General features: G+C 53.3%; 1 protein-coding gene across 1 annotated transcript; it reads left to right on the top strand.

Annotated features, from left to right (window-relative positions):
• Nucleotides 1-9,523: 9,523 nt before the first annotated feature.
• Nucleotides 9,524-14,547, top strand: NDUFB7 (NADH:ubiquinone oxidoreductase subunit B7). Its single transcript, XM_081093198.1, has 3 exons — nucleotides 9,524-9,713; nucleotides 13,783-13,951; nucleotides 14,366-14,547. Exons 1-3 carry the CDS (start codon nucleotides 9,602-9,604, stop codon nucleotides 14,484-14,486), a joined length of 402 nt encoding a protein of 133 aa, XP_080949324.1. The 5' UTR covers nucleotides 9,524-9,601; the 3' UTR covers nucleotides 14,487-14,547.
• The last annotated feature ends 49 nt before the right edge of the window (nucleotides 14,548-14,596 follow it).

Below are 14,596 nucleotides of genomic sequence, written 5' to 3'. Positions count from 1 at the left end.
TCTCATTCTGCCGTTGGGGAATTCTGAGAAGAAAGGAAGAAAGAGCTGTTCACCCAGCAAACACCCGTGGAGCACACACGGGGAGCATATGTGTAGATGTGGAGGGTCAGGGACGAGAGAGTGGACAGAGATAAGAGTGGAGCACACCAGTCAAGAGGATCAATAGCATCTCTGCCTATCAAGGGCATAGAGGTGAGTGGCGCTAGAGCAGGGTAAGTGCAGTGGATGGATTCGCTGTGTGGGAGTGATGGCCACATGGCCTAGGCTAGGCCATCCCTCAGGACCCGGCTCACAGTAGGCACTGAGGAACTGGCAGTGGAATCCAGTCCCATCCACTGGGTATAACATAAGACCCTGGGCCCAGGCTGACCCCGGCTCTGCCCCATTCTTGCTGTGTGACCTCAGGGGAAAACAACATCTCTGAGCAACTATCTCCTGATACATCCAAAGGGATGAGGGTTTTAGTCATTCGTTCATCCATTCAACAGATATGCATTGACCACCTACTATGTGTTAGGCCCTGTGCTAGGTACTAGGGATTCACTGGTGGGAAAAAAAAAATCCCTTGCAATAAAAAGGAAGATCACAAAATGGAAATCATACACAGCATGTTCTCAGACCAGAACCAAATTAAACTATAAGTCACAGACTGATATCAGGAAAATCTGCAAATATTCAGAAATCAAGTCACATCCACGCATCAAAGAGGAAGTCAAAAATTACAAGTATTTTTAACTGAATGAAAGTGAAAGTGTACCCTATCAGACCATGTGGGGTGCAGGTAAAACATGCAAAGAGGGAAAGTTGGGACATTAAATGCTTCTGTTTAAGAAGATGATCAGATATATATTTGAAAGATGCTAGGAGAATAAATTATTTTAGCTTTTTTTTTAGATAATACTCTTAGAAATATATTTTTATTGATTGATTTGAGAGAGAAAGAGATAGACATCGATTTGCTGTTCCATTTAATTATGCATTTATTGGTTGATTTTTCTATGTGCCCTGACCAGGGATCAAACCCACAACTTTGGTGTATCAGAACGATGCTCTTCTCCAACTGAGCTACCAGACCAGAGCTAGAAATACCTTTTTCTCATGTGCTGCTAGACACTTTTCTACATGCATCACAGAATTGTCTATATCTCTGACCACTGTTCAGAACTCCATGAACAAAGAACACTCATAAAAACATGACTTTCACGTGTGTCCTTTTTTAATGCTAGAGACCCGGTGCATGAAAATTCACGCACTGGAGTGGGGGGGAGGGGCGTCCCTCAGCCCGGCCTGCCCCCTCTCACAGTCTGGGAGCCCTCAGGGGCAGAAGGCAACCTGGCGATCAGGGGAAGGCAATGCCCCATCACACCTCTGCTGCTGCCACTGCTGGCAGCTCAAGCCTCAACCGGCCCTGGTTACCTGAGCCTTGGGCAGCCCTGGGCGGCTGGGGGACTGAGGGGACTGGGCACCGCCATCTTGTGGCTGTGGGCGCTGCCATCTTTGAGGGCGTGGCAGTAAATTAGCATATTCCCTCCTTATTGGGTGTGGATGCCACCATTTTTGAGAGTGAGGCAGTCAATTAGCATATTCCTTCCTTTTTGGCTGTGGGTGCCGCCATCATTTTTGCGACAGCATGAGGGTCAATTAGCATATTCCCTCTTTATTAGATAGGATATATTTTTATTGATTTCAGAGAGGAAGGGAGAGGGAGAGAGGTAGAAACATCAATGATGAGAGAGAATCATTGATCACCTGCCTCCTGCATGCCTCCCACTGGGGATCAAGCCAGCAACCTGGGCATGTGCCCTGACCAGGAATTGAACCATAGTTCAATTGAACCATAGTCCTCCTAGTTTATACGTCAAAGCTCAACCACTGAGCCACACTGGCTGGGCCACATGTGTCCTTAAACACACTTCTATGTGCATTCCAGAATGGATACCTAATCCATACCCAGAAATAATAAATACTGTTTTCAGAGAATAGATCCTCTTTCTTTTTTTTAAACATCAGTAGTTTGTTTTTGTGAGGGTTTTTTTAATATATATATATTTTTTTATTTCAGAGAGGAAGGGAGAGGGAGAGAGAGATAGAAACATCAATGATGAGAGCAAATCATTGATTGGCTGCCTCCTGCATGCCCCACACTGGGGATCGATCCTGCAACCCGGGCATGTGCCCTGACTGGGAATGGAACCAGAAATTCCTGGTTCATAAGTTGACGCTCAACCACTGAGCCATGCTGGCCGGGCCAGAGAGTAAGTAGATCTTAAAAGTTCTCATCACAAGAAAAAAATTGTAACTATGTGTGGTGACAGTTGTGACCTAGACTTATTGGGGTGATCATTTTGTAAGATATACAAATATTGAATCATTATGTTGTACACCTGAAACTAATGTAATGTTATATGTCAATTATACCTAATTTTAAAGGAAGAAGAAGGTGATTAGGAAAAGGCCTGACAATTGAAATAGACCAAAGAGGGTGGGGGAAGGCCTTGATATCTGGAGGAAGAGCATTTCAGGCTGTGCAAAGGCCCTGAGGACAACAAGCTCCTGGTGTGTTTGAGATACAGGAAGTCTTGAATCCAATGTCCCCTTCTCTGTGAGACTTTCTAAAATGACCCTTTCTAAAAACATAAATAAAATAAAAATAAAATGACCCTTTCTAAAATGTAAATTCCCAAGCCACCCCTTCTCGTACGTTCCACCATTATGTTTCTCCCTAAAAGTTATCACCACCTGACATGCATATATCTCACTTCTTTCTCTTGCCACTGCCTGTCTTCCCTGCGATTAGAAGCTCAACTCCACGGCCTGGCACGCAGTCAGTGCCCAACGAATGTTTGTTGAATTGATGAGTGGCATTCTTCCCACCAAAGCGCTGACTAAGGCCACTGCGCTGCCAGGCCTCTCCAGGCTCACGCGTCCTCAGCACCAGCCAGCCACCCTCCACGAAGGCACAGCTTCTGGGCCAGCTTAGAGGCTAGCGTCCTGTTTGCCCCACGGCCAGGGAGGCGGCCTCCCTCCCTCCTCCCCCTCCCTCCCCCGGGGTTTTCTGGCCAGGCCTCACTGACCTTGTTTTTCCTCCTCCCCCGGAACTGAATTACCCAAAGGTTCCGATCTCCCAGCCAGCAGACCATGCCGAGGCACAGACGCTGCCCAAAGTTTCCTTCTCCACCCCCGGTCCACTTGGGGCCTCTGAGGCTGTTCTGCTCACAAAATGCCAGAGCAGCCCCGCCTGGGGCAGGCCAGGAGAGCGAGGGAGGGGGGAAGGAGGTGCAGAGAAGCTGTGGGCAGTGAACCAGGGCACCTGGGGCGGGGGAGGACACGGGCGGGGGACACAGGAAGGGCTCCTTGTCAGCTGGTTGGTAGAGAAAAAACAGGAAGGTTGTGGGCACAGGTAACTAAGGCCCAGCCCCTCCCTCCTCACCCTTGCACAGGCTGCCTAACACCACCCTCACCCTAACATCATCTCCCCCAGGTCCCCAACTCTGAGCATGGACAAGACAGACTGAAGCATCTCAGTCCAAGGACCTCAGGACAGAATGGGCCCCATCCCGCCCCCCACCCAGAGTCATCCCTGGCTTGGACCCCTTCAGCCTCCAGTGACATGACTGGACCCAGGAGGGAGTGCCTCTGGTTGGCCGCCTGGTGAGAGAGCATGTATTGGGCACCAACTGGGTGCCAGGCAGTGAGCGCTTTTCATGCACCCAACCATCTAACTGACTCCTCCTAATCATCCCTTTCATTTATTCATTTGTGGACTTGACAAGATTGACTAAGCACCTATGATGGGCCAGCTCCATTCTACGTGCGGGGAATATGGCAATGAACTAGACAGACAATATTCCCTGCTCCACCAAACTAACGTTTGAGAAGAGAAAAGACGGTAAACAAGATAAATAAGTCAAATGGATCTCAGGCTACATGGCACGAGGTATCACCGATGAGTAAACTGAATAACCCTGAAAGAGGACTTCCCGTGGTCATCCAGGGTGAGCGGTCCAGGACCTGAAATTGCCTCCCTGAGTCTCCTCCCAGCTCTGACCTCTGGGTGAGCAGCTGAAGCACAGAAAAAGGAAGGGGGAGGAGAGACACCCGGGGAGGGCGGGCAGGCTGCCAGGTACAGCTGTGCAGGTTGTGCACTGCACAGCCCAGGAGTGCCCTTCACAAAGACCACAGTGTGAGTCTGCTCCGGAGTCAGGACGAGCACAAATGGAGGCTGTGGCCTGGGGAAAGGAAGTCTCCATCACCACTGGTCTATTCTCCAAAACTTCCTTTTCCACTTAGTATAGAGTGGCCACTCCCCCATTTCCACACATGAAAGTCTAGCTCGGCAGTCCTCCCAAGGGTGCTCCCCAGACCAACAACACCATCACCTGGGAACCTGTTATAAATGCAGAACCTGGGGCCCTACACCCCAGACCTTCCGAGTCAGACACTTCGGGGCTGGGTTCGGCTTTTCCTCCACATGAAATGGGGGGGCCAAAGGAGGGTTTGAGCAGAGGAATGGCATGATCTGATTTCTCTTTTATTTTTAAGTCTTTATTGCTGAAAATATTAAATATGTCCCCACCCCCCATTGACCCCTTCTTGCCTGCCTCCACCCACACCCGCCCCAGGCCTTCACCACACTATTGGAGATATCCTATCTAATAATAGACAAACATCGTAATTGACTGTACCTTTGCTATGCCTCCCATTGGCTAATCAGTGTGATATGCAAATTAACCCAACCAAGATGGCGGCCGGCAGCCACGCAGCAGAAGTGAGCAGGAGGCTTGCTTGCTTCAGTGATGGAGGAAGCCAAGGTTCCCCACCTGCCGCGGCCCAGCTCTGAGCTCTGAAAGCAACAAAGTTTCAATTATAGAAGCTAAACAAACCCCAGATACCTGCTTTCAGCAGGCTGTGGCCTCAGAACTGGAGCGAGTAGGAGCCAGCTCTAAGCTACAGTGACAGCAACAAAGTTTCAATTACAGAAGGTCAATAAATCCCAAAATAAAAGAAAAAAAGGAGAGGCTAGGAGTTTCAGTCGCTGGCCAGCCTGAAAACGACCCTCAGCCCTTCACCCAGACTGGCCAGGCACCCCAGTGGGGACCCCCACCCTAAAGGGGGTGTGGCCAGGCTGAAAATGGCCCTAGGCCCTCATCCAGGCTAGCCAGGCACCCCAGTGGGGACCCCCATCCTGAAGGAGGTGTGACCAGCTGCAAACAGCCATCAGCCCCTCACCCAGGCTGGCCAGGCACCCAAGCAGACCCCCACCCTGGTCCAGGACACCCTTCAGGGCAAACCAGCCGGCCCCCACTTATGCCCCAGGCCTCTATCCTATATAGTAAAAGGGTATTATGCAAACTGACCCTAACAGCAGAAAGATTGGGAATGACTGGTCACTATGACACACACTGACCACCAGGGGGCAGATGCTCAATGCAGGAGCTGCCCTCTGGTGGTCAGTGCGCTCTCACATGGGGGAGCTCTGCTCAGCCACAAGCCAGGCTGATGGCTGCCAGTACAGCGGTGGTGGTGGGAACCTCTCCTGCCTCCTCAGCAGTGCTAAGGATGTCCGACTGCAGCTTAGACCTGCTCCCCGCTGGCAAGTGGACATCCCCGAGGGCTGCCGGGCTGCCAGAGGGATGTCTGACTGCCAGCTTAGGCCCAATCCCCCGGGGAGCAGGCCTAAGCCAGCAGGTAGTCATCCCCAGAGGGGTTGCAGACTGCCAGAGGGCACAGGCCAGGCTGAGGGACCCCAACCCCCGAGTGCACAAATTTTTGTGCACCAGGCCTCTAGTAGATATATTTAAAGCCAGCGTCCATAACAATCAATGGGAGGTCACTATGATGCCCACTGTGGCCAGAAAACTGGCCTGATCAGGGGGTGGGACCAGCAGGCCAACCTCCTGTGGCTCTCCCCGAGGCCACCCGCCCCTGATCAGCAGGCCCACCACAATAGGCCTGAAGCCCCTCCCCAAAGCCAGCCCCGCCCCTGATCGTACCTCCCACTGCAATAGAGAGCCGGGCCAGCTGGCCAACATCCCGCAGCCCCTCCCCCTGGCCATCCCCACCCGCTATGTGCCCCACCACCCTGATTGGCCCACAGCCCCTCCCCCTGGCCAGCCCCACCCCTGATCAACCCCCCACCCCAATAGGGGCAGGGCTGGCTGGCCAACCACCCATGGCCCCACCCCCAGGCCCCTGGCCCCTGGTCGGCACCCCCACCCCATTCGTGGGTGGGGTGGCTGGCCCACTTCCCACAGTCCCTCCCCCTGGCCAGCCCCGCCCCCAATTGGCCCCCAAGCCCAATCGGGGTTGGGGCCCCTCCCCACAGCTAACCTCTCGCCATCTCCTCCTCCCTACAGGCCCAGCCCTGATATGCCCTTGATTGAGGCAGGGCTGGCTAGACCCCACCCATGCACAAATTCGTGCACTGAGCCTCTAGTATGCATATAAGTTCTTTGATTGATCCCTTCCCACCCACCCTCCCCACCCCCACCTTTTCTCTGATTCCCTTTTGACAGGTGCACCCTGAGAATGCGATTCCGGAAGATGAGGACAAGGAGATGGCTCTGCAGTCATACTGGGGAGAGGTGATGGTGCCTTGACAGATTTCAGTGGTGAAGGCAGAAGAATGGGCCAATGATTTGGCTCCCTGAAGTGAGAGAAGGGAAAGAATCAAGTGTGATCCCAAGGTTTGGGCCCTGAGCCCCTGGAAAAATGAGCAGCCATTTGCCCAAAACTAGAGGACAGAGAGAGGAGCAGGTTTGGGAGAAAGAGAGCAGGGAAATCACAAGTGTGGTCTGAGTGTGTGTTATGGACTGAATGTGTGTGGCCCTCCCCCCAAAAAAACTCATATATTGAAATCCTAACCCCCACTGTGATGGTATTAGGATGTGAGGCCTCTGGAAGGAGACTGGGTCATGAGGGTAGAGCCCTCATGACTGGGATTCATGCTCTTATAAAAGGGACTCCGGAGAGCTCACTCATCCCTTCCCCCATGCGAGAACACGGCCAGAAGTTGGCCGTCTGCAACCTGACCACGCCAGCACCCTGATCTTGGACTTGCAGCCCCCAGAACTCTGAGAAATGACTTTCTGTTGTTGATAAGCCACCAGAGGCAGGAGGGGCCAGGAGCAGACTCTCCCTTCGAGCCTTCAGAGGGAGCATGCCTCTGCTGGACTTTTTAAAATCACAAACCCCTTGCCCCAGCCTGTTGGGCTCAGTGGATAGAGTGTCAGCCTGAGGACTGACAGGTCCCATGTTCAATTCCCGTCAAGGGCACATCAACATTGATTGGCTGCCTCTTGCCAGCCCCTGCTGGGGATGGAGCCTGCAACACAAGCATGTGCCCTGACCGGGAATCAAACTGGTGGCCTCCTGGTGCATAGGTCAATGCTCAACCACTGAGCCACACCAGCTGGGCTTCACTTCAACCTATATTTTGTGGTGAGGGGACACACTTCAACCCACAACCCCTTGTCTAATGAAATCTATTCTTACATAACCAAGTATCATTTCCCAACACTGCCAAGCTCCCAATGAATGGCTGCTCTGTGTGTTCCAATGAAGGATTCCAGAGAGAGTAACAAATTAGCACATTTGTTGCAGTTGCACATTGAGACCAAGGAGTATTTAGCAGTATTAATGTACTCTTAAATTTACATATATGTAAGCCCTAATGTAATAGGTGTGAAATGTAATACCAATTCATATATATATATATATATATATATATATATATATATATGCTTTTATTGATTTCAGAGAGGGAGAGGGACAGAGATAGAACATCAGTGATGAGAGAGAATCATTGATCTGTTGCCTCCTGCATGCCCCCCCGAACTGGGCATCAAGCCCACAACCAGGGCATGTGTCCTTGACTGGGAATCAAACTGTGACCTCCTGGTTCATAGGTAGATGCTCACTGAGCCACATTGTTGGGTTGTAATACCACTTCTTTACAGTGGCCACTAGAGGGATATTAGAACTGCAACTTGTTTCATTTTCACAAAAGCATTCAATAGGATTTATTTAACATTTTGGCTCTCAATAGTTTTATTTATAAACTAGAGGCCCGGTGCACAAAATTTGTGCATGGGGTGGAGGGTGTCCCTCAACCTGGCCTGCACCCTCTCCAATCTGGGACCCCTCAGGGGATGTCTGACTTAAACAGACATCCAGCAGTTGGACATCCCGTTCACAATCCGGGACTGCTGGCTCCTAACCGCTCTCCTGCCTGCCTGATTGCCCCCAACTGCTTCTGCCTGCCAGCCTGATTGCCCCCTAACCTCTCCCTTGCTGGCCTGATCTCCCACAACTGCCCTCCCCTGCCGGCCTGCACGTGGCCATCTTGTGGTGGCCATCTTGTGATGATGTCACGCTAGGGCCACCTAGGCTTTTATTAGTATAGACCAGTGGTGGGCAAACTCATTAGTCAACAGAGCCAAATATCAACAATACAACTATTGAAATTTCTTTTGAGAGCCAAATTTTTTAAACTTAAACTATATAAGTAGGTACATTGTTATTAACTTAATTAGGGTACTCCTAAGGCTTAGGAAGAGCCACACTCAAGGGGCCAAAGAGTCACATGTGGCTTGCAAGCCACAGTTTGCCGACCACGGGTATAGACTAATGGCCCAGTGCACAGGTTTGTGCATATTGAAAGGAAATTAATTAGAAGGTGGCCGGCAGGGTGGGACTGGGCAAGACTGCCCGGACACGCCCTGGAGCCAGCCTCCCTCTGTCCCTCCCTGGCCGGCCGCACCTTGGGTGGCTCGAAGGGTGTCTGCCGTCACTGCAGCTCGGCAGTAAGCCAGATGCTTGGCCAACAGTGCCCCAGCAACAATATAACCCACAACCGAAGGTGGAATCACGTGGCCCCGTGAGGAATCGGGCTCCCTCCTCTCTGGTTCTGGGATGCGTCACCTGAGAACCGCTGCAGCCAAGTCACCCCAGCTCGGCAGCTCCTGCATTGAGCATCTGCCCCCTGGTGGTCAGTGTGCATCATAGGTACTGGCGGTCAGATGGTGGAATGGTTGCTTAGCCTTTTACATTTTAGATAACTTTATTTGCATATTTAAATTAAATTCACTAAAATATTTTTTTGAATAATTTTATTTAAACTTTTGATATTCATTAAATATATCATTGATACTGTGCAAGGCTTTTTAAAACAAATTCCAATGCTTTTGTGAAAAACCATGTTTTAAAAAAATATGATTATAATATGAAAAAAAAATTTTCATTTGTGCTGTAGCCTGGGGAGATCAGGGGTGCCCAGTGAGGATAAGGGAAGGCCCCGGACCCACATCGTCCCCCCTTCAGTTCCCAACCCAAGTGGATTTCTATCCAGAGGCAAAAAGAAACTACACACACTCGCATTCATTGGCAGTTACAAGATCCCGAGAAGAGGCGCGCCGCGCCTGTAATGTCTCCGAATGGCCGCCAGGTGGCGCCAGAAATACCGGAAGTCCTCCGGACTCATTCGTCTCTATGATCCCCGTGACAGCCAGCGCAACCCGGAAGCTGAGACTAGCGAGGGGCAGTGCTTCCGGATAGGAACGAGGTGACCTGACCGCCACAGGAATCTGTGGCGGCTGCAGCCATGGGAGCGCACCTGGCCAGGCGCTACCTGGGCGATTCCTCAGTGGAGCCAGACCCGCTGCGGATGCCCACCTTTCCGCCCGACTACGGCTTCCCCGGGCGCAAGGAGCGCGGTGAGATCCAATGCGCAGGCGCGGCCAACGAGCGTGGGGTGCGGACGCCTTAACGCCGGGGTCCGCAGGGCTGGGCCCAGCACTGACCTGGCCGGGGGCAGTGCGGAGGGCAGGCGTCACCCTGCCTGAGTGTGGAGGCATTCAGGGCAGCGGCACGGCTCGAGGAAAAACCCGGGGGAAGGTGGCGACAGGGGCTAACCAGGCGCTGGGAGCTGGGCTTTGTCCTGGAGTCCGCGCGGACCCAGGGGAGGGCTCGTTGCGAAGGGCCGTGTTCATTGTCCCGATGTCACTTCTGTTCCTAGGTATGCGCAAGGAGACACACGGGGACTCACGCCATGCATTCTGTCGTGCACGTTGCCTTTTTTAAAATATGTTTTTATTGATTTTAGAGAGAGAGAAACATCGATGGGCTGCCTCCTGCACACACCGGGGAAGAAGCCCGCAACCTGGGCTTGTGCCCCGACCGGGAATCCAGCCCGGCGGCCCCTAGGTGCTTGGGACGACGCTCAACCAACTGAACCGCGCCGGCCAGGGCTGCACGTTGCTTTTTAATGTGGTAATATCACAAGCACATCAAACGCCAGTCCTGGGCCGGGGTCCCAAGTTGGGCACCATGGATACAGCAGGCACTGATTAAAGGAAACTCGCAGCCCTGGGGGTGAGACAGCGGCACCAGGCAGATCTGGGGGGGCTACACCTTGGAGAAGTCTGGAGGCGGGCTTCCAGGAGGCAATAGCTGGAAGCCAGACCTCAGGGTAAGGAGTGGGAGCTGACCACAGGGAGACCCGGGAGAGGGGAGAGCCAGCGTTTGGAAGCAGAGGAGACACGATCAGATTTGCTTTGGCAAAAGGCTGTGCTGGCTGCCGGGTGGAGGAGGACTTGGAGAAGGGGAGACCTCCAAGTGGGGGTGTGCAGAGAGGTCTGGATTTGAGAGAACGTTGGGAGGTGGACTCCTCCAGTGGCCCGATTCCTGGTAGTTGGTCAGCCCTGCATGAACTTGCTGTCCATGGGTCCACCTGCCTTCTTACACCTGCTTTGCTGTTTTGCAAACACCCACAGCCTCCTGCTTGGCTAAACCACAATCCTGGGTAAGCCCAGCTCCCCTTGGCTCCTGTCCCTATTCAGCTGAACATCATGGGAGAAGCACACTCGGCCTCTACAACTGTTCGCCCCACCAACCCCCTGGTTGATCCTTCGTGCTGCTGGCTTTCCTGATACATTCCCTGCCCCTTCCCACGCCCCCTCCCTCCTAGATGAGTGTCCCATGCCTTCTCTCTGACTCCAGTACCTCCTTTCAGCTAGTCACGTTGAATTCTCTTATTAAGAAAATAGAAGATGTTTCCCTATTTGGCTCAGTGGTTAGAGCGTTGGCCCACACACTGAAGGGTCTCGGGTTCGATTCCAGTCATGTTGCAGGTTCGATCCTGGTCCTGGTCGGGCACGTGCAGGAGGCAACCAATCAGTGTGCCTCTCACATCGATGTTTTTCTCTCTGTGTCTCTCCCCCTCCCTTCCACTCTCTAAAAATCAGTGGAGTCCGGCAGTGTGGCTCAGTGGTTGAATGTCCACCTGTGAACCAGGAGGTCACGGTTTGATTCCTGGTTGGAGCTCATGCCTGGCTTGCAGGCACCATCTCCAGTTGGGGTTGTGCAGGAGGCACTGATCAATGATTCTCTCTCATTGGTGTTTCTATCTCTCCCTTCCTCTCTCTAAAATAAATCAACAAAAACATATTTTTAAAAGAAAATAGAAACTTGTCAAAAGAGCTCTCATGGCTCCCTGGCACTCCTCTGCTGTTACTTCAGATGATCTGACCCTGCTCCAGAAAACCCCTTGTGACCTCCATCCCATCCTCTCACCTATCCAAGGGCACCCCTATCATTCTCCCTTTCTGTTGCAACATTGTTTTTTCCATCAACGTGCAAATACAATAGTTACTCTGACTGTTTTCAATCCCCTCCTGGACCCCCTCCCCCTCCAGCTCTCTCCGCTTCACTGCAGGAGCTCTGATCAAGTTTGTCGCGCACACTATTGCTATACCCACTCTCAATTCCCCGTTCCAACTAACCCCACTGCAGCAGTGCCAGGCATAGTCGATCGCTGCTTCTTCATGGAAGCCCTTCCTCACCCGGCTGCCAGGATCCCCCCACTCCTGCCCACCTCAATGTGGGCTTCCTCACTGACCCAACCCCACTCCCCGTATCATAAATGTTGGGGAGCCCCGGGGTCCCCACTCACTCCCTGGGGTTCTCTGCTAGTTCCCTAGCCTCAAATGCCTTCTGTGTCCCCGTGCTCCCAAGTTGTTACTTGCAGCTGGGCCTTGACCCTGAACCCCAGGCTCGTGGACCCGCTGCCTGATTGGCATCTCTCCACAGCGTTAACAAGCATCTCGCACTCTGGCAAGCCCACACTCAGACCACATTGTCAATCCAAATCCCTGGGGCATCCCGAGGCTGACCCCTCACCTTAAGGCCTTTGCACCTGTTGTTCCCCTCCTGGGAATGCCCTTCCCCCAGGGGTCTTCATGTCTCATTCCCTCACCTTCAGATGCCACTTTCTAAAGCAGCGGTTCTCAACCTGTGGGTCGCGACCCCTTTGGCGGTCGAACGACCCTTTCACAGGGGTCGTCTAAGACCATCTTGCATATGAGATATTTACATTACGATTCATAACAGTAGCAACATTACAGTTATGAAGTAGCAACGAAAATAATTTTATGGTTGGGTCACAACATGAGGAACTGTATTTAAAGGGCCAGAAGGTTGAGAACCACTGTTCTAAAGGATCCCTTCACTAAAATTGTGACCCACCTCCAACACTGCCTCTTTATTTCCCTTGCTTTATTTCCCAATGCTTAGCATTCTGGACATTCTGTGGCATTGGCTCCACCTGTTTGTACTATGTCTCCCTCCAAGAGCAGGATCCCTAACAGTGACTCCATAAATCCTAACTGCTGACTGGTTATGCCAGGTGCAAGTTGCAGTCACATTGCCATGGAAACCAGCAGGGGGCTACAGGTGGATTATGGGCCTGGCGCTCAGACAAGGTGAGGGAGGGGGTACCGAGTTGGGGCTTAAGGGTCTATCGGGTGGTGATGGAAGCCATGGATTAAAAGGAGCAGAGGCTCTCAGCAAGAACCTCAGGAAGCCAAAGCCACAGAGATGGGAGGAAGTCTGGGGAGGGGAGAGCCAGGGGAAGAGAATGTTCAAGAAAGCAGCTAAGGAAGGGCAGTGTCCTGGGGTCTCAGTTGCCCTTGTGAGAGCCTTGTGTGGGCAGGGCTGTGCGGAGCGTGGAAGCCAGGGGTTCTGTGCAGGGGCAGGAGATGAGGACCAGGGCCTGAAGGAGGCAGAGGCACGGGGTTCAGAAGCAGAGGGAAGAGACGCCAGTGGGGAAGATTGCAGGGAGCTGGGAGATTGCCGGCATGGAGTGTGCGCCCAGACTTACTTCTAAGGGCCCCCATCAGCCCCCTGAAGGTTGACTTGGTCCCAGGTCAGATTTGCCAGGTGGATGGGGCGCAGCCCAGTGGCTAGTTCAGCCTCACTGAAGGGGGCACTGAGCACCTACATTCGTTCCTTCACGCTCACTCGGTTGACTTAGGAGTGGGGACATTAGTCCACTCCTGAGGGGAAGAAACTGAATTTCCGAGAGGCCACACTCTGGTGAGGGCACAGCTGGGATCCAGGTCACCCAGCCCCCACACTGGGTTATGCCCGGCAGAGGGGGGCGCTGGGAGAAAGTGGGTTCTGCCGGGTGGGACTATCTGGGGAGATGAGGATCCACGTGGATGCTGAGGTGCTTGGTGCTTGGGGAGACAGGGACTCCCCTTGCCTGGGCCTCGGTGTCCAGGTTGCCTTTGAACAAATGAGAAAAGAACACTCCATCTGCCTCCATCAGAGGACGCCAGTCACCTGCTGCCACACAGCTGACCTGTGGGGGACGGGTCTGAGCTGCGACTCCTGGTTGCATGTGGGTGGCTGGGTCTCCCTGGACTCAGGGCATCATGGGAACCTCCAGAAGTTAGGGGCCCGAAAGCCCACCCTGGCTGAGTCCCTCCCACCCCCTCCCCACAGAGATGGTGGCCACGCAGCAGCAGATGAGTGATGCACAGCTGGTGCTCCAGCAGCGAGACTACTGCGCTCACTACCTCATCCGGCTGCTCAAGTGCAAGCGCGACAGCTTCCCCAACTTCCTGGCCTGCAAACACGAGCGGCACGACTGGGACTACTGCGAGCACCTCGAGTGAGCCCAGACCCACCCCTGTCCCTCACTCCCCACCCCCACCTGCCCTCAGCCCAAGGATCTTGAGGCAAAGGACAGTGAACTGACCTGAGTTTCGAGCCTTAGTTGAAAAAGGCTCTCAGGGGGTCTGCTGGGTGGAGGCAGGGGAAGGGTCAGGTGGGTGGGGCAGGCATCCTGAGGCCACCTGGAGGATCAGCCACGCCAGGGTTCCAGGCAGGAGGCCCAGGGCTCACTGGGGTCCACCAGAGAGGCAGGGAGGGGGCAGACCCCAGACTTAAACCAGAGGCACAGGTCTCCGAGGCCTCCCAGAGTGCTCTGGGGTGGAGTTCCAGCCCCGTTGTTGGCTTCCCAGGGCTAAGGGGGGGCCACCTCAGGCCAGGGAGCTGTAACGCCCTTTCTCATGCTCTCCCATAGCTACGTGAAGCGAATGAAGGAGTTTGAGCGCGAGCGGCGGCTGCTCCAGCGGAAGAAGCGGCGGGAGCAGAGGGAGGCAGATCTGGCCAGAAGCCAGGGGTCCAGCCAGGTGGCCGTGTAGTGGGGCCGACCCACCACCCTTGGACAAGGGGAGAAATAAAAGCCTCCAGGCCCTCAGCCCATGCCCTGCCTATTCCTGTGGTATACTGGTCCCCAAACTCCCCAAAGAAA

Source organism: Myotis nattereri (assembly GCF_964212035.1).
Source record: "Myotis nattereri genome assembly, chromosome: 5".
Classification (NCBI taxonomy): Eukaryota; Metazoa; Chordata; class Mammalia; order Chiroptera; family Vespertilionidae; genus Myotis; species Myotis nattereri.
This window is presented reverse-complemented; position numbering and strand designations above follow the sequence as displayed.